The sequence below is a fragment of the Carettochelys insculpta genome, chromosome 1, assembly GCF_033958435.1.
Source record: "Carettochelys insculpta isolate YL-2023 chromosome 1, ASM3395843v1, whole genome shotgun sequence".
Lineage (NCBI taxonomy): Eukaryota > Metazoa > Chordata > Testudines > Carettochelyidae > Carettochelys > Carettochelys insculpta.
The window spans coordinates 205,640,202-205,660,799 of record NC_134137.1 but is presented as its reverse complement, the minus strand read 5'-3'; the positions used below and the strand labels follow the sequence as shown (position 1 = coordinate 205,660,799).

The 20,598-nt window shown below is 42.8% G+C and overlaps 1 protein-coding gene across 2 annotated transcripts in view; it reads left to right on the top strand.

Annotated features, from left to right (window-relative positions):
- The first annotated feature begins 1,570 nt into the window (after positions 1-1,570).
- Positions 1,571-20,598, top strand: part of CRYBG3 (crystallin beta-gamma domain containing 3) — a 175,737-nt gene continuing 156,709 nt past the window's right edge. For both annotated transcript variants that reach the window (XR_012646076.1, XM_074998308.1), the window contains exon 1: positions 1,571-1,873. Coding sequence is in view for 1 of the 2 variants with exons in the window: in XM_074998308.1 (XP_074854409.1) it covers positions 1,734-1,873 (140 nt within the window). In the remaining variant the exon portion in view is untranslated. The remainder of the gene's footprint in view (positions 1,874-20,598) is intronic.

Below are 20,598 nucleotides of genomic sequence, written 5' to 3'. Positions count from 1 at the left end.
GGGTCTTCTTTACCAGGAGGTCTAAATCCAGCTGCAGTTGGTGGGTCTTGCCCTGGAGTGTCGGCGAGCATCCTGGGCATGGATGTAGCATTGCTGGACTGCCTTCGCCTTCACCTAGCCTTCCTCCAGGCTGGGGAAGGGTGGGGGTTGGCCTTGTTCTGCTGGGGTGGTGGGCATTATGGCGTTTCACCTCGGGGTCTTGGAGTAGATCCTCTTCACCCCACAGGTCCAGGAGGGTCTCCATCTTTCACCCAGTCCAGGAGAGACCTTCGTCTTGGTGCCCCACACTGGCTCTTGGGCCTTGAGACAAAATAATTGATCTGGCAAAGATGATCCTTAGGAGGTCTAAATCCAAATCCAAGCCTGCAGAGATCCAGTTCTTTTGCATCCCGTTTTGAAAACCTGTCAGTTGGGAAACCCAAAATCCTTTTTCTAACCATTCCTAAGCACTTTACTATGCCACCTGTCCCCTCAATTACAAAAAGCACATCTGTTACATAGGCAATCCATAATCTGCCTGAAAAAAGGGACGTTGTGTTAACACGGCAAGGGAATGAAATGTGAGAAGATGTCATCAGCTACCCACATCTGCTTGCGGGGCATTTTTTTTCCCCATGCTGCACCAGTGAAAATAGCCAGAATGCTATGGTGCTCAGAGACCTGTGGGATAGGTTCCCACAATACACTGCTGCAGCATGCAATTTAAGCTATGTGCGTGTGGCAGCAATAAGTTGATTTTGGGGGGAGCTTGTGGGAATGTGAGGAGGCTCAACATGGAACTGATAGAACCCAGCATTACTAAATCAATTTTAATAAATTTGATTTTAGCTCAGTGTAGACTCGGTCTTAGAGCGGAAGCTCCAGTGAGGAGGGAGGGGTTTCTAATATTTGCCTGCTATGAACTGGCAAATCTTACTAATGCCTGGAGGATGTACACTGCACGCGCTTAAAAACAACAGTCTGCCTCTAAGCGTGAAACCGTCTTTTGGGCCTGTGCCAGTAGGGGAACACACAAAAGGAATTGGCTTTCTATGTTTTAAGCGGGAGCTGCTTAAACTGGGGCCAGATTGGCTCTGGAGCCAAGTGAAGCGGAGTGCTCAGCTGGCCGGTGTTACAGCCCGTCAGTGCTCAGTGGAAATGATTGTTTATTAATATGGTTGGCTAGGACAGGCAATAGGAGCCGCGTTGGTCTGCAAAAAAGAACGAAGCAGCCGTCATGTAGCACTGTAAAGACTAACTAAATATTCGATTAGGTGATGAGCTTCCCTGGGACAGCCCCACTTCTTCAGCTCAAGCGCACTGTTTTGTTAGGGCACCCAAAGCACCTCGCGCACCCTGAAGCTCCTGGCTCACAAGCCAGCAGGGGCGGGAGAGGAAGCGGCCCGTAAGTGCCCGAGGAGGAGGCGACAGAGGCGGCGCTGCAGCGGCCCAGGCTGCTGATCTGGTCGGGGAGTGGGCGTGTCTCGGCAGGCAGCCTCGGCTCCGCCTTGAGGGCGGGCGGTGGAGAGCCGGGCAGCCGCTCTGGTGCGTCTGGGAGCGGGGCAGCCTGGGCTCTCTCCTTGCGCCGCTGCCCACGTCCCTTCCTCGCTGCGGTTAGGCAGTAGGGACTTGTGAGGGGGCAGGAGCAGCGGGGCTGTGCTGCACTGCGCTGCGCTGCGCTGCTCGCAGGCGGCGGAGGGAGCCCGTCCCGCCTCCAGCCCAGGGCGCTGCTTCCCCCTCTTACTCTGTCCGAGATGTCCGGCTGGGGCAGCCGGAGAACCGGCGCCTCTTGGCACAGCAGCTTCGCCAGGCTCTTCACCAGGAGCCCTCCGCGGGCCAAGAAGGAGCGGGAGGAGAGGGACGCGGCTCGGCTCCAGGAGTCGGCCCCACGCAGGTAGGCGTCAGGGAGCGGGGGAACTTGCTCGCCTGGCTTGCTTGAGTGCATTTCGCTTCCCCTTCCCCTTCCCCCCCGCGGGATCTGGACTGGAGAAATCAGCTGAAGATTTCCAGTGCACCCCCATTATGTCCTACCTACTAAAAGTACAGCCCCATTGACTCCACTCTCTGGTGTGGCTCCCTCTAGCCCAGCACAGGGTAATAGGAAACAGTTGCCAGCCAAACTCTTGGAACAGGTTGAGAAGCAGAAGTCAGTGGCTACGTGCCAATTGCCAAGGGCAGCTGGGGCGCGTCCAGATATTACAACACTGCGAAGGAGGGAAGGCTGTTATTGCTTATTCTAAGCAGGTCGGAGGCGGGGTGTGGGAGTGTGTTGTGAAGTTTAACTCTAGTTGGGATTAAGACAGAAAAGTTATGGGGACTCATAACTCTGGGGACTCTGATCCTCAACCTAGCAGTCTTGCTAAGAGCCGGCAATGTCAGAGTAACTTTGAGGCAAAGTTTCAGGCTGTGGTAGTTTCACGGAGTGTGGCACTGAGAGCGTTACCCTGCCAATAAAACAGGAGGATGCTTTTAAAATCGCCTTGAAATCAATGAGTACATTTCAGTCCACATAAGAAAAAGGTAGTCATGTAGCGCTTTTAAAGGCTAACAAAATAATTATTAGTTTTTGCTAATTTTGCTTTTTTGTCTTGTTAAGATACTGACTAACATGGCTACTACTCTGTTACTAGTTCACATAAGGATCTATTGCTCTGACACAAAGAGAATTGGGCTTGGTAGTTTCCATCAGTCCCTCCTGCTATGACCTGTTACAACACGGGGACAGATCTGTGCTTCAAGACATGAAGCTACTTTTAAGTGCCTCACTGGGGAAGAAAGCATTGTGGAGTTGCAGATTCATTTGTTGTCAGACAGAACACCATCCTTAAAGTGAACACAAATGTACCTGTCTAGTTAGTCTCAAGTTTTTCCTCTCATCCCCAAAGTTATTTTCAGGAATGAACTGGGGAAGGGAAACAAACCTGTCAGACTCTCTGCAGGACAACAGTTTGGCTTCTTAAACAAGTGGCGCTTTTTGAAATTTGGTGATGGACTAGCCCGGAGACATTATATGCATTCTGACAGGAGCCCGAGCTGCTAGCTTTAGACTGGGTTGAGAACTGCCCTAATATTCAGGTGGCATCTCAAATTTTGCTTTTGGTCCTCTTTCTGTATAAATGTAGTTGTATCATATTAGCCTGGGTTCTTGTTTTTGTTTTTGTTTTTGTTCACCTCTTACTGTACATAAACTGAAAATTGCTAAAACTCATTAAGTTTTTGGGGAACTTAGGCCAGACAAATCCTGTCCAAACTTTCTTAACATTGCAAATAGAGAATTGTTTCTGACCATCCATATCTCTGTGTTTCGGTGACCTTGTTTCACACAGTTATAGCCCTATTCTGGGAAACTGAAAGGAATATAAGACAGAGTTGAGAATTTTTTTTTAAGATTTTTTTTTTCAACTATAGCTTCCTCTTTCCGTGTTATAAATCAAATGTTACTGCAGTACAAATACTGGTAGCGTATTCAAATATTGATATGAAATATCTGATCTACAGTAATGGTCCTAAGCAGCACCAAAGATGCAGAAGTCAAATACCTCTGGTCAATGGTACAGCATAACTCAGTGATCAACTACTAGGGAGTACAGGAAATGCGTGGCCTGAATGGAGAGACATGAGTACTATAATTTGTCTTATGAAGAGCACCTATCAAACTGATAAGTAAGATTTACAAGGCTGTAATTAGGCCTGAACTTTTGTATGGCTCTGGATGTAGGCCACTAAGGAAGAGACAGGAGGAAATCCTTGAATACAGGGGAGATGATAATGTTAAGGTGGATGCTCGGAGTGACAAGAATGTACCATGTTCAGAATGAATGAATTAGGGGAAGAGGAGAAGTGGTATCAATTATAGAAAAGAAGAAGGAGTCCAGACTTAGTTGGGTTTGGGCATGTAAAAACTATATTTTGAAGACTACATAAGAAGCATGGTGTTAAGCTTATAAGTGGAGAGTAAAAGAACTTCTGGAAGACCCAGTGCTAGATGGATTGTTGTCCTAGAAAGTATTTTGAATAGCTTTGGAGGTTTTGAGGAACTGCTTTGACACTGACTCGGAGAGCCAGCCCCATATAGATAGGACAAGGCTATAAGGAATAGAAATATTAGTATTAGTATTAGATTATCAATATATTTATTATATTTAGTGGTAGATTAATTTATTAATATACTTCTACTAAATGACACATTTCAAAACTCACTCAGTGATGTATTTCTCCACACAAGATTAGGTGGTTCTCTCTACAATCTGGCAAGACTAAGGCCAAAACTAAAGTCAAGAAAGTCCTCATTAGGGAACTCCTCTTCGCAGATGATGCAGCTCTTGTGACTCATAATGAAGACATGCTACAGTTGCTGATGGATTCTCTGTCCAGAGCCTGCAAGTTGTTTTCCCTTGACATAAGCATGAAGAAAACTGTTGTATTCACTCAAGGTATACCTCAGTGACCCAATGTCATTCTGGATAACAGCCCATTAGATGTGGTTCAACAATTATCTTGAATCTACTGTCACCACAAAGCTATCCATGGATGAAGAATTGAACATCAGAACCGGGAAGGCAACTGCTATTTTTTGCAGACTTTTGAAATAAGCATGGAACAATCTGAAGTTGATAGAAAAAACAAAGATACTAATCTACCAGGCATGTGTATTGAGTATCCTGCTATATGGTTCTAAGGCATGGACCACCTACTTAAACCAGGAGGAAAAAAACTGAACAGCTTCCATCTTTGCTGCCTCCGCAGAATTATGAATATCAGCTGGCAAGATAAAGTTTCAAATGCAGATGTCCTGTCAAGATCTGACATACCCAGCCTCATAGCGATCCTCAACAGCAGAAGACTGTGATGGCTTGGTATGTGAGAAGAATGAGTGACACGTGTCTTCCCAAAGAAATCCTCTTTGGTAAATTGTCATGTGGGATGAGAACAAGAGGAAAACCAAAGCTAAGGTTCAAAGATATACGCAAAAACACGATGAGAAAATTCAACATCCAGCTAAATGACCGACCCTAAACGAAATACCTGGTGACAATTGCTACCAAATGGGCACATCATCCTTTGATAGTATATGTGCAAGTCATGCAAAAGAACTTTGTCTTAGAAGGAAAAACTCTCAAACTCAAGAATTTGGAAATAGACTGACATGCGGTTATTGCAATCAACTATGCAAATCCAATATTGGACAGATAAGCCATCAGAGAAGCTGCAGACTCAAACACTGCCAATAGATCCTCACCACCACTGCTAACCACCATCTCTCAAGACAAAAAGGGGCCATAGAGAGATTATTAATGTTACATATTAATATGTACATAAGAAAGGAGAGCTCATATAATGAAGTAAAATGTGAGCACTCTAGTCAGTTTCTGATTTCTGGCCACTGTCCTCAGGAGGCTGAAAAACCAGAAAAGTACTGTATGTAGTTTTTCTTATGCAAAGATGCGTGGAATATCGTGTTTGATACTGCTCAGCTGGGATGTTTTGTGGCATAAGTGTCAGATCAGCTTTTTTATTTCAGTCTTTCTTTAATATGTGGGTTTTAAATTTTAGTTTTTCAGGAATGATATTGGTATACGTTGAAATAGAGATGATGGTGCACAGTCCAATAAGCAGAGAGATATCTAAGTCACTATTCCCGTGAAAGATGTGGATTTCAAAGTTACCTCAGAATGCCTCCTGCTCCAGCTTGCTGGGATTGTGGTGGAGGAGATCTTTTCCAATAAAAAGTGCAATCTGTGCCACTGTCTTGAATGGATTATCTTAAAGTTCCTCTGGATGCCCAGTAACTAAAGATGTTTGTCAATTTGACTACAAAATGTTCAATGTTTGATGTGTCACTATATTGAATATTCTGAGTAGGCATGGCCCCATTGGCCTTTCTTTAACGTGACCTCAGCTTGTACCCCTGGCAAAATATTAAAATACTAAACTCAAAAGCATCTTTCTGGCTGCAGGGGAAATACAGTTACCTCTGCCAGGAGAGATTAATGTCGAGGCAAGGGGAGCAGATTTGAAATGTGAAAAGACAACCAAAATGATGTCTAATCAAGCCTCTTTTTGTCAGTGCTTGGAGTGGTGCTCACAGCTGCTTAAGAACATACTCTTTATAGTCAATAGGAACAGAAGTATCCTAATTTGGATTCCTTCAGGTTGTCCCACCATGAACAAAAATATGCCTGTGATGGTGGGGAGAGCTCATGGATCTGGGAATTCAAAAATGAGCTTTGTAGCCATCCATTGTCTGACTGCAGGGTTGGATGTCCAGGAATTTGGTATCTGAACCATGAAGTTAGTGAGTATCATCAAGAGCTTTTTACGAATTAGGTAGTCCACACTCATTTGTTTTTTTTTTGTTTTTTTTTGTATGAGTCGTTTTGGTCTTGGTGTGTAACTTGTAGGCCAACTCTGGCTTCTGTTGAAAGTGGAAGTGAAGAGCCTTGCTGAAAGATTTCCATTTGGTTTGCTTGAGTTTTTTGTCTCACTTGATTACACATTATGTGCTTGGAATGCTGAAGATTTTTGTACGTGGTTTCCACTGATGGTTATCTTAATTAACATGATGGTATACATCAAAAAACGATTGAGCTGGGGAAGAATTCCACGTGTTTCTCTGCCATTTTTATGTAGTATGATTCATAATGCACAAAAATATATACTCCAGTGAAGTATGGAAAAACTAAGACTGCTTGATATACATATATGTAATACATAGAGTACAAAAAGTAAATTGTGGAATTCTTTTTTTGTGAACTATTGGGGAAAATCTATAAAGCCAAGCTAATTAATTTTTTTTTATCACAAGTATCATTTTGAAATAAACTAGAATCAGGTCAGATGTGTAACATACAGGAAGAAATCTTAGTGTGGACAGAATTTAATTAGTGCTGGATATAAGAAAGGGGAAGTGACCCAACTAAAACCAGAACATAATAAAACAGTATGACATTCTTGGCCAAATCAATTCGTGGTATATTTCCATTGACTGCTTATATATCAGAAGTTATGTGTAAGAATTCAACTGGCCATTTGTAGTAGTAGTGAGTTTTCCTAACTTCAGATGCATGCAGAAAAATAAGTTGAGTGTATCCAAAAGCAAAGATCCAGTTGTTCCCAAAGCTCAGGCAACAATATTTTTGTGGTGTCACTAAGCAAGTTTTTGGCATACCTTTTTCAAAATTGGATGAGCATTTTTAACCACTTGGCCTGTAGATTTCTCTGCTTAACTTTGGGGGCACCTTTTCTTGGACCATGCCTGCCCAGACACCCGGCATAGTGGTGCAAAAACCCTGCACTCTGCTTTCCTTGGAGCATTTTTTAGATCAGTAATGCTGATTTCTTTTAAATTTTCTGGTCACATTTCATAATTGTGATCAGCATCTTGTAATCTCATGAGCATTTCATTTGAGTAATAATTTTTGTTCATAACTTGTGCTTAACAGCAATTTTTAGATGTTTTAAGCATGAGATATGCTTGAGGCATCCTATGAAATTTGTTAAATGTTATGTGATTGGAAAAAATGGAGGTTCATCTTTAATGGCACTACTACAAATCAAATTCTAAGAAAAGGGAATTTAGCTTTCATCTAGTATGTGTCTGTGTGAATGTTTTTCAGAGTGGACAGGTCTTCAGATATAGTTTTCTTTGCATATCAGCAGTTCAGCATCAACTTTGAACTTGGTCATTATGCTCTCCCAAGATGTTTGTTATTTTCGACAGTTATTCATTGTTACCACCCCCATTATTTTCCCTGAGCTACCCACATACACAGAGTGGAAAGATCCCTGACCAGTTTGTCAAACTAATGACAATGCACTGAAAAAAAGAGAATTTCCTGGATAAAATTTGACAAATGAAATCAAATATAACTAGTAGCATGTAAGTGTTTTGAAGGTGTCTTTGGTTATAACTCTCTCTTAAGATGAATGACTGTCTGGGACACATTTTCATACATCCCTAGAAGGTGCCGTGGGGAAGGAACGGCTCAACTAGTCATCCAGCGACACCGCCCACCCCTTTGGCCCAATACCTGGGCTTGCTGCTGTTGCTGGGAAAAAGTTTCCCTCGGTGGCTAAGGGACTTGCTGCTGACGGGGGAGAGTACTTCAGTTGGTCATCCAGCAACACCCCCCATTCCCTTGGCCCATACCTGGGCTTGCTGCCAGTGGGGGAAACGCAACAATTTCTTTTTCTGCAGTGACGGGAGGTGAGCTGGATGGCCAATTGAAAATACAGCTGCTGAACCCATCTTGTCAATATAGTATATGGGGAAACCAAAAATTCTTTCCTTCTGCATTCTTTTCAGTCTCAGGGGTCCCATTTTGGCAATGATGGGAGGTGGGATGGCTGACCACTTGAGAATACAGTTGCTGCACCTATGTTGCCAATGTGATGTGGGGAAAACCAAAAATTCTTTATTGTAATTATGAGTGTCCAATGGATCAACATATTTTCAGGGATCGAGAGGGGAATGATGAAAATGTAATGGGGTAAGATGATGTCAAGGCCAGTGAGCATACCCAGAATGCTATGAGGAGAGGGAGCTATGGGATAGCTTCCTACAATGCACTACTGCAATAGTCAGTGTTATCCAGTATGTGTGTGGCAGCAATGACTTGACTTTGTGGAGAGCGAGGTGTGACGTGATGATGGTCAAAATTGAATTTATAAATTCCAAAATTAGAAAATTGATAAATTCAAATTTATTTATATCTCATAGTGTAGACGCAGCCCCAGACTACTGCTTCTGACATGCATAACAGAGGAACAGAAGCTGGGTTGGTGTAGGGGTTTCTCTAACTGTCTCTGCACCTGGTGGTGTATTCTTTATTGTTATGGACATAGTTGCCCACAGGTATTTTGAAATAAATTACCAAAATAATAGACACTTGTGCGCTTGTATTGTGTTATTTTCACAAATAAAATATGCAAAATTTTAAAGTATTGTGCACAGAATTTTTAATTTTGGCAGAAAATTCCATGGGACTATAAATTGGTTCTTAAATTGTCCATCAGGTGACTCCTTCTGTGTTATACAGGGAGAAAATACAGTTTATATCCATCAGCAATAACAGAGGCCTTGATTCAACAAGGTGCTAGAAAGTGCATCCAATTAGGTATTGATTCATTGCTTTCAAGCTTTAACAGTCAGTAGAGTAACATAAGAAATTTCTTAGGGAAAACGTTATTGGCGCATTATTCACAAAACAAAAGTGCGGTCTTTTTTCCTGCTGTCAAGGTTATGATAATTATCATTTCCTGATGATCAAATTCAATACTAGATTCAGTATAAAATAGCTTCCAAAACATGCATGCAATCAGGGCTTCCAGGTAGCATGACCAACAGCCGCTGCAGGCCTCAGTACAAGGTAGGAGGGGTTCTGGCTACATACCCTGGAAAGAGCAGGAGCAGGGCCTTGTGCATTTAGCTCTCAGCACAGCCCAGACTACAGTGCAGCCCGTCAACCCCCCACCCCTCCCATTTCCTAACATTTGCATGCGGTGGCGCAGCAGCTCTGCCACGGCACTTCACAGGGGCATGGAGCTCAAGCTGCTGCTGCAGTGGCTGGAGCTCCAGGCACCTTTGAAAGGCCGGGCCCAGGGCATCTGCCTTTTTTGCCCCCACCTCCACCCCCCACTCCTTGTTGGCAGGCCTGCTTCCAGGTTTTAGGTAACAGTTTTAGGATGACAAACTCTTGGGCTGTCTCTACACTACGAAAATAACTCTGAAGTTGCTTACTTTGAAGTAGAGCATCTACACACACCCTACTTCGAAGGTCAACTTCAAAGTAGGGCAATATTCCATTCCTGGGAATGGAGTGAGGACTTAGAAGATGGGCTCCCTACTCTGAAGTTAATTTTGAAGTAAGGGAAAAGGTGTGTAGATGCTCTGCTGGTAGTGCCTAACTTCAAAGTTAACTTTTGAAGTTAGTTCCTGCTGTAGACACACCCTCAGTATTAAGTTTGCCGATAATACCACGCTAGGAGGAGTTGCAACTGCTTTGGAGGATAGGGTCAAAATTCAAAATGATCTGGACAAATTGGAGAAATGGTCTGAGGTAAACAGGATGAAGTTTAATAAGGACAAATGCAAAGTGCTCCACTTGGGAAGGAACAATCAGTTTCAAACATACAGAATGGGGAGAGACTGTCTAGGAATGACTACAGCAGAAAGGGATCTAGGGGTTATAGTGGACCACAAGCTAAATATGAATCTACAGTGAGATGCTGTTGCAAAAAAAGCAAACATGATTCTGGGATGCATTAACAGGTGTGTTGTGAACAAGACACGAGAAGTCATTCTTCTGCTCTACTCTGCTCTGGTTAGGCCTTAGTTGGAGTATTGCGTCCAGTTCTGGGCACTGCAGTTCAAGAAAGATGTGGAAAAATTGGAGAGGGTCCAGAAAAGAGTGACAAGAATGATCAAAGGTCTAGTGAACATGACCTATGAAGAAGGCTGAAAGAATTGGGCTTGTTCAGTTTGGAAAAAAAGAATATTGAGGGGGAACATGATAGCAGTTTTCAGGTATCTACAAGGGTGTCACAAGGAGGAGGAAGAAAACTTGTTCTTCTTGGCCTCTGAGGATAGAACAAGAAGCAATGGGCTTAAACTGCAGCAAGGGAGGTTTAGGTTGGACATTAGGAAAAAGTTCCTAACTGTCAGGGTGGTCAAACAGTGGAATAAATTTTCGAGGGAGGTTGTGGAATCTCCATCGCTGGAGATATTTAAGAACAGGTTAGTTAGATATTTATCAGGGATGGTCTAGACAGTACTTGGTCTTGCCATGAGGGTAGGGGGCTGGACTCGATGACCTCTCAAGGTCCCTTCCAGTCCTAGCATTCTATGTCTCAGTCGTCTTATCCAATGGAAGAAACAATAGCAGCATAACAATCAAGATTTTTTTTATTAAGTCCTTACCAGTGTTTCTAATAATATTTAAGATTGTTAAAAGTGAAAGAATGCTGAAACTCTGGCACGCTGCTTTTATACTCTGTATACTTTCCACACTTCATATACCTTTGAAGGTAAGATTAGTGTATACTGTTGTACTTTCAGGTTTTCATACACAGCTGCAGTTTTTAGAATACTCTGAAGAAGAATGTGTAAACTCGTTTTTGTTTTTTTCCATTGGCGTTTCCTTTATGCTATACATTTGAATTTGTTAGAATTTGTAAAACTGCTTTTATAGATTTAAACTTGTTGGCCTAACTTCATGTGTGTTACGGAAACCTTAAATTGGAATCCCTTAGGAACAAACCATGGTCTAGATGGTGGTTGGTCCTGCTGTGAGGGCAAGGGACTGGACTTGATGACCTCTCCAGGTCCCTTCCAGTTCTAGTGTTCTATGATTCTAAAATGGTTCAGGTTTCTGTTAGGTTCCTGCTTAGGTGCTTTGCTAGTGAGGGGACTTTACTGTATGTAATATATCAGAAAGTTTAGTGATGGGGGAAATGCATAGTGGATGATTGTAAAATTATTACTTATGAGCACATGCAAAGCAAATGTCAGAAAAGATTCAATTAAAATTAACTTTTTCTTTTAGCATCCGTTAAAGGCTGGAAAAATACTTGACAATTTTATTTGTAATTGGAATAATGCATTGTTGTCATCTTGAAAGGAACAAAACTCTGTGATATAAGGTATTTATAGGACAGTTACTTAGTGTATCTCTTTTGTGACTGTTCAGGAATTAGCTGAACATTAAAAATTGTCCTATATTGAACTTGCATTCCCATATGCTTTTACCACTGCAGAGGATGTCGCCTAAACAGGGGGATTGTTTGCTTTTACGGGCTAGTGAATTGTATTGCTGAGAGACTCAGACAAATAATTTTTCTTCTGTTCTGTTATTTTTAGAATGGTATAGTCTAACATTCTGCTTAAATGCTTTGTTTTTCCTTTGTTACTATAATTTCATATTGTTAAAAATCTGTCTTTCCAAGTTCCTTGTGTACATTTCTTTTTGTGGATATTTTATAGTTTGCAAATACTGCTATGAGGCCACAGTGTCTCAAACTGTGTGTAGCTCCATCATAGTCAGGACAACTACATATGTACGTACAGTGAAGCATACATGTAAATGTAGAATGAAGGCCTCAAAGTTTTCTCATTTTTAAAATGTGTATAATGGTTTCTGAGTTTCTGCTTTATTCTGTTGTTGCAGGTATTTAAAAAATTACCCAATTTAAATAATCCAAACTCTTACTCATATTGCATCATGATCTCAAATCTCAAATAGTCTCAAAAGATAATAGCATTTTTATTAGAGTAGCTTATGGCAAACTTCATGTAACCTACTAGATGAGAATGGATGGAGAGAATTCTATATTAATGTTTTGTTGCTATGCTTGACAGATGTCAGAAGAAAACCCTTGAGGTAATCTGCTATAATCCCAGTGCACAATGTTGAACTAGTCTGCACAAAATGAAACACTTATTTCTCTGTTTTCCAGTCTTTGTACTGCTGTTCATTTCCCTTGCATGTAGTGCAGATTTAGCTGCTTGGTAATTCATTTAGTGCTAGACTTGAAATTTAAAAGCCATTGTTAGTGAGGTGGGTTTTGTTTTTTGTTTTGCATGTGTTTAATCAAGTTCCATAAATCTTGATGTAGCAATGATTTTCTTGTATGGCTTTTTTAAAAAGTCTGTGAAAGTGTGGTTTGCTCTCTCTGTGTGGTTATAAAATACCTTTGCCTCTCATACATACTTTGTAGCTGGCATAGTGTGTGAGAAAAGGTTCTGAATATACAAAGTGAAAATTACCTGTTTGATTTCCCTATCCTGGAAGAATGAAAAGCAAAATGTAAACAACTAGCATCAACTGTTCAAGAAGAAATTTAGACTTTGTTAAAATGGAAAGAGTTTTTAAATCAAAATTGCTTAACATTCTGGTAAGGAAAATAAGTTCTAAATGGAATAGTTAATTTGAATGCATCTAAGGTGTATGACACATTGATAGAAGGCAAAGAAAAAAAAGGACTGAGGAGGAAGAATACTTAGAAGTTGCAGTTGGTCTCCCAGTCTCCTTATCTTAATTTTTTTTCTCTCTGAAGGTTCATGAGAATTTGTTTATTTGAATTTATTTTCTCTATTTTCTCCTTCTCTCTGCATTCTCTCCCTTTCCTTTTTTTACCTTCCAGTCTTCTTCCTGCTTTCCATTCATTTCAAGTACCGTAGTTGTCTGGTTTCCTTTGACTCTGTTAAATACAAACTGTTATCTTATGTGTATATGCTGCATGTATCTTTATTTCTTGATGTATCTCTCTACTTATTCTTCAGAAATGGTGCATCGTGGTCACATGATTGTGAGTCAGAAACATCCATGTTCAAATCCCAGTATGGATGCTGACTCACTCTTTCCCAAGAAGAAGGAATTTAGGCCTCGCCTATACTATGGAAAATTTGCCGCTGTTAGCAGTGTTTCCCCTTGCAGCAGTGTTCAGTCACATTTAATTTGATAGCATTCCTCTATCTGTATTTAACCTGGTAACTTTTGAACCTTGTACCAATCCAATTTCAAAATTTCAGGGCCTCAGTGGTCAGAACCCTACTGATTTTTGCAGCAAAATAAGAAAACTAGAGAGCTTAAAATAAAGGACACATGGAGCACTTTACTCTGTTTGGCTGAGCCACAGCTTCAAGTGCCTCTGCAGTTGTCTCCGGATCAAGGAACCTATAATGGCTCCCAGCATAACAATACTGTCTCATTTCTTCTCATCTTCCTAGTAGTGTGTAACACTGAATTAATTATTTCTCAGACTGAAGGAAGGCAGTAGTAATGGTGGGAGGATATTGGGTGCAAATGGAACCCCTAGTGGGAAGACCCTGAAATGGGGGACATACAGATGGCAGACACACAGAAAATCTCTTGAATTTTGGTGAGAGAGTGAAAATAGTGAACCCTGGTATGAGGCAGGAAGAATAAGGGTGCGCACACAATCCTTGCAGTGGGAGGAAATGGCAGACCTAGGAATAAGGGCAATGTGAAACTGGGGCATACAGCGAATGGAGAGATTAGTGAAAACCTGGATGAATGAGGGCTACAGAATCCCTGGAAGGATGGATTGGGGGATCTTGGTGGGGGTGACATAGAGTCCTTGGCGTAGTATGAAATAATAAAGGACTATGGCATGAAGAGCATGGAGAGACCCTAGCACAGGGGTCAGGAGCCTTTCCAAAGCAAAATGCTGAAATTTGACCTTTTTGACCTCTGTGTACAGTCCAATTGCCAGTGATACTTTTCAAAGTCGCTAATAGTCCCACTTACAACAGTCTCATTTAATAAATTAAGATGCAGATTTTTACTGGCTAGGTCATGGTTGGTAGCATTAGCTGGTCTCTTGTTAATCTACGGGCAGTATGGCATTGAGCAAACTCCTGTCTGCATGGCAGAGGAGGGGCAGGGCTGAGCTCCTGCCTTGTGTACGGTGAAAATTGGTTCACATACCACTCTTGGCATACATGCTGAGGGATTGCTGAGTGGAGAATGGGGGAAGACAGAACTTGAGGCAGGAAGGGAGGGAGATGCAGGAAGCCCCTGTAGTAGAGGCAACTGACACAGTGGGAACTTGTGGGGAAACTGGGGGAATGCAAAGAGTCACTGACATGCAATGAACTCAACACGTACAAGCAGTTATAAAGTGTGCAAAAATAGTCTCTTTTTTCCTCCAAAATTGAAAATTTTCACAAAACCCTTTTACGTTGTTTTTGAGATTTTCCTATACTGGTAAGTGGTTTTTGAAATTTTTGGTTGTTTAAAAAAAAAAGACGACTTTCATCATTTTAGCCTTTTTGTTGTCTTTTGTCCTCCTTCCCTGCCCTCTGCTATTTGCAATGGAGTTGTGAGAAGCTGGATAGCCTGGAAGTAGGCCCACCCTGACTGGCAAGAATGAGGGAACTGGGGTATTTGGATGTAAGCGGCAGCAGGAACTTCTTCGGAGTGACAGAGGAAGGAGGTCTGAGCCAGGAAAGTAGGCTTCCACTGAGCTGAATAAGGACTCTGTGGATGAGAACTGAGGGCCTACTATGGTGGACCTTGTGTTTGGAACACTGAGTGCTGGTTTGAATTACTTTGGGATAGGGACCCAGTTTCAGAGGAGGGCTGGTGGTATGCTGCTCCTGAGGGCTCTGAGGAAACCTCTGTGGTGAACAACAATGTAAGAATGGAATGATGTCCAGCGTGTGTGTGGTTTTTTTTGTTTTGTTTCTTCTTTCACATGTGGAAAATTTACAATAGGGGTGAGAAGCCTTTTTACGTTGGGCTCCACTTTTCTTCCCTGCAGTTAGTACCCCTCAACTCCCTGCAACCTGTCTAGTGTAGTACAAACTGATGGAAATTTGGGTTATGTTCATATGGAAAAATACCCTTTCGGCATGTGTAAGAAAATAAGTATGTAGAATGTAGACGTTTTATTAATTGGCATATGAATGTGAAAACACATTAAAAACTTAACGTATTTCAACATTTGGATGAGCCTGAGACCCACCCAGCTGATCATGCTCTGCCCTGTGTACAAGTGTCAGAATCTCCCCCCCCCCCCGACAAGGCACCCCCCACTTTGCTCACCTCCGAGTTACAGAATGGCAAGTTGCAATTTCACGTTTACTTTCCTAAGATACCACAATTTATGAAAAACTAGGGATGGTTAGTTTGTTTTTCTTTTACCACTTTAACATTTCTAAGTTCATAAAGTTTTTAAAAAGTGTGTGTAGTTTGTGTGTGAATTGCTTTTGTTATACCCGTTTTGTTGTACTTTATGGGGGAAGGGGAAAACTTTTACATTCGCTTTTTGAGAGAAACTTTGAATTAAGGATTGTGACACGGTAAGGCCAGGAGGGGGGCGAGTACAAGACCGACAAGCAGGGCTGGCAAACAAGCAGAGCGTGAGCAGCTGGGGAGGAAGCTGCCCTGGGTCAACTGGGGCCAGCTGGTCCCACTTAAGACTGTCTTTTAAAAAAAGAAAACCCTTTGCCCAGTGGGAGGGGTGAGGGTGACAGAGGGGAGAAGCGAGGGTATATTTTGGAAACAGCAGAGGAGGGGAGGAGTATTCATCATCAAAGGACTAAGGCCCCTATCCAGGCAGCCCTGAGCTTCAGCAGGAGGCTGGAGCAGACTGCTCACAGAGGGGGAGCTGATCCAGGAGGGGGAACGTGCTGCTGCTTCCACTACCTGGAGGAGGTATGGGGGGTTCGGGGGGTGGGGGGAGATCTTCTGTGGAAGAGGCCCAGGGAGAAGAGCTGTGGTATCCATGGTGAGGGGAACCCTTCCCCACCACTAGCAGCCACCCAGAGTCCCTGGGCCAGAACCTGGAACAAGTGGGTGGGGCTGGGGCTGGGGCTGGGGTTCCCCCCAGACCACCAACCCCCGCTCTCAAGAAGGGCAGCGGTGTCCTGGCCGTGGGGCTAGTGGACTGAACAGGGGCCTGGAGCCCAGGAGTGAGGTCAGTCCCATCGCAGGATGTTAAAGGTTAACTGGTACAGACTAGCGCAGCCCCTTCTCCCCCTCCATTTCCAAACCTGCTCTGGGCAGGAGATTGCTCTAGCCCTGCGGGGCCACTGCAGATGAGGGGCTGGGGCCACACTGAGACCGGGCTTGCTTTGTCCTGGCAGGAGCACCCCCACCCTGCGGCATGCCCCAAGCTGCCATGGAGGGACACTGTTCCAGCCAGAGTGCCGACCTGTGGCATGCCTGGGATGGGACTGCTGCAGATGAGGCCTGCTCCAGCCACACTGGAGCATCTCTCCCCACCCCCACCCCCACCCCCCGGCTGCAACAGCGCTGCGTGTGGGGATGCTTCACTGGGACTGGAGCAGCCTTGTTCCCCATCGGACTCAAGCAGGGGACACTGCAGCCTGGCCAGAGCAGCCCTTGTCTACAGCAGGGGGCCCCTCCAGCCCAGCTGGGCTGGAGCAGCTGCTGCCTAACCCATTTAATTGGTTAACCGATTACACCTAGTTTAACTGGTTAATCAGTTAAACAGGCTGTTACATGCCTCTTTTGAATCAAATAGAAACAACTTGAGATTTAATTGTCAACAAGACGTCCTATGGCACCTTATAGACTAACAGATATTTTGTAGCATAAGCTTTTGTGGGCAAAGACCTGCTTCATCAGATGCATGAGTTGGGGCGGGGGGGGGGTTTCGGAGGAGGATTTAAAGAGCGGGTCGCAGTAAAGGGTAGGACCAGAGCTGACAAGGTCTATTCAATCACGGTGGAAATGGCCCAATATCGGCAGTTAATGTGGAGTAGTGAACATAAAGAGAGGAGAAAACAACTCAGTTTGTGGGGAGTGGGGGATGTAGCCCATTGTCAGATGCTAATGTGGAGCAGCTACCTCTCTCGTACTTGAGATTTCATTATTTTTCCCTTTTTTGACTAGCTGTGGCCATTGGCTTCAGACACTCTTTACAGTGCATACAATCTAAAGCCCTGATCTTGCAAGCATTTACATACATACTCTTGCTTTAGTACTGGTGAGTTTAGGGCCTAATTATCTATTATTATTATAGATTTAAACAAGTAAAACAACCAAATACCAATTGGCAGCCTTTAAGTCATCATCCTTGTATTTGCACAACAGAGGAAGAAAAGATAATTCTGTTTCAGGTGACAGAAAACAAGTTGAGAGGTTTCTAAAACAGAGCCCCACGTGAGGTTTGTGGTGTGTGGCTTTTTTCTTTTTTTTTTTTTTAAAGTTATGCAAGATGATTTCCCAGTGTTTCAAGAGAGTACTTTCAATCTCCCTCCTTTCAATGCTGTGCAAGGGGCTTTAGAGTGACATGACCTAATTGTCCAGCTGTTTTGCCAGATTTTGTAATCCTCAATAGATGGCCGGGAATTTGTTTTGAAATGAATTGAAAAAATAGAGACAACCTGATCAACTACTATTGATGATTTTTGATTTACGTGTCCCCAAAATTGCTTCTCCTCCTTTTTTAATGTGAGAATCAAGTAGCTGAACAGGAATTTGTTTTGCAACAAGTTACATCTGAAGTAGAACCTTTTCTAATCTTGCCATGTAGGATTCTCAGCGTTGTCTAGCTGTGTCTCAGAACTACCATTCATAATTTTGACTTTTTTTTTCTCCATAAATGGCTTTGTGGTTCATTTCAGAGACACTGCATCTTAAGGTTATTCTTTTCTCTTTTGAACTGTTTAATTTTCTTGTCAGGTCCCACCTACTGTCGTATGAAAGAGTATGCTGTCCAAAAAATATTACTCTTAAAATCTTTCTCCTTTACAGGTCTCTTCATAAAGCAAAATAAGACAATTTCCTGATCTCTTTTGTGTGTGCGCGCGCATGGGGGTGGCGGGGTGATGGCATTTTTCTTGTTTCATTGGCAACACCTATTAAAGTTCTGGTACTTTTAACTAAGTAATCCACAGTAACATTTGTTGTACCTGAGTGGGAGTGGTATAAAAAAAAAAAGTGACAGAGAGGTAATCTTGTGTCAATATTTTTCAAAGGGCAATCTGAATGATCTGGGTAAGTAGTTAGCTTGACGTTGATTGGGGGCAAAAAAAATGGAAAGGTTGGTACAGGGTGACATTCAGATTGAATTGAAGGATGTTGATGGGGTTTTGTGGAAGATTGAAACTATGTCATATCATTTTTGTGTGAGATTACAGGTTTGTTGGACAAAAATAATTAACTTACATAGATTGCTGTTAGGAATTTCACATACTACCATGTGACTTCAAAGTACAAAAATTTACCACTAGATATTTTCAGTGCAATATGTACTGAATGGACTGTCAGATGATTTTCTGATAAATCTCAAAGTAATTGTAAACAGGGGCAAGTCATTCAGTTGAAGTGTATAAAGTGGAGTCTGTGACCTGGAAGCCTTTTGGCAGTTAATTGCTCTTCCTGCAATTCTTGTCAGGCCTGACATACTCATGACACCTACCACATTATTATCTTGGCCTAAAAAGGGTCAGGCAATGTTCCTTCTGATTCTTTTCATCAGTGTGCAGAATAAATTTTATGTGCACCAACATGTGTGCAGATGTGCACCACCAGTAGAAACACCTGTTGCCAGCTGTGGGTGCTCTACTAACCAGCTGAAGAGCACCTGAATCTCTCCTTGGTGGCTGCCCACGTGTGCATCCTACTGGGAATGTTGGTGAAAAACTAATTTCTCACTGTTTGTTGATGTTCTAGCATGATGAATATATGGTCGGCCCATATAATAGATATGTTTAAACCAGGCATGCCAGAAGGAAGTAATGAATACCGTTTTCTCCTACAAAGGGAGAGACCAACATCTCAAACCACATAGGCTATTCATCTATATCAGAGGTTCTTGGAGGAGATCATTTGCATTGTAAAAATCGTGTACCAGGCAGTATGGCACCCACACTGACTTGGTAAAGAAACTTTATCCTTCACCTGCAAAGACAAGGCAAATCAACGCCTTGAACTCTATGGAAGGCTTTGTTGGGAATGGAGAAGTGGTGAGGAGACCGCCCTAAATGAAGAACACAGCTTGTTAAATTAGGTTTTAGGGGTTTTTTATTTTTGTTTTTGTTTTTTTGTGTTTTTTATTTCGTTTGTGTAAGCCATTTTCTTTATTCAGTATACTTGAACTCACATAAAACCTTTTTAACTAAGTGTAATTTTTACTTTTACTTTTCATTTTTGCAACGCGGTGATGTGATTGGCGTAGGAGTGCTTAATCTAATGTGGTTAGACGATGACTTGTAGTGCATTGACTTTTTAAAGGAAAAACAAACAACTTCTGTGAATGTTCTAAGAGAAGTCTGGATGTCACAGGCAGACAGTCTTATGGGACTGGGTGGGTATTGGGATCACTTGTCAAAAAAAGCAGTTGGTTGGTGGAAGATCTGACCACACATGCAGGATGCGATCTGCCTGACCTTGCAGTCAGGGCTGTGAGCCACAGCACCCGGACGTTTTAAGATACCCAGCGTTGCAGGGCAGGAAGTGATACAACCCTTTACTGGTCTGGTGTGAACCCCAAAATGTCAGTGGTGCAGGGATCCCTTTATGCATCCGTTTTGTTCAATATCTTTGTCAGGGATCTCGTTCCATGATTTAATGTGTCTTAAATCAAGACTGGCTCTAGAAGATCTTCTGTCTTTCAAGCCGATATTGTGGGCTTGAAGTACAAAATCCAGTCTGGCCAGAGCAGCTCCTACAGCCAGCAGTTGCCAGTGGCTGGGATAGCTGCTGTTTCTTCCTTGGACCTAACCCTATATCTGCCTTTCCTCCCTCCAGGAAACCCATTTCTGACCCTTTGCTGCAATTCCTGACTTCTTAGTTCAGCTCTCACCCTTGACTCTGGCTTCTGACTCCAGTTCTAAACCCTAAACTAAGATCCCGATTCCAGCTGTGACTCTTGGCTCAGGCATTTGGCCTCTGACTCAGGTTTTGGCCCTGGACTTGTCTTTCCTGTTCTAATCACTAGGCATGACTTGCTATATCCCAGTGCCCAACAGGAAAAGATGGTGACACAAATGCCTTAATTTACTAGCAGCTCTATATATCATCAGCACAGCCAGAATAGAACCTGGGCAACTGGCATCTAGTGATCACCCAGGTCAGGCAATAATAAAATCCTCACCCTTAGAGTCATTGTCCACAGTTTCAGGGA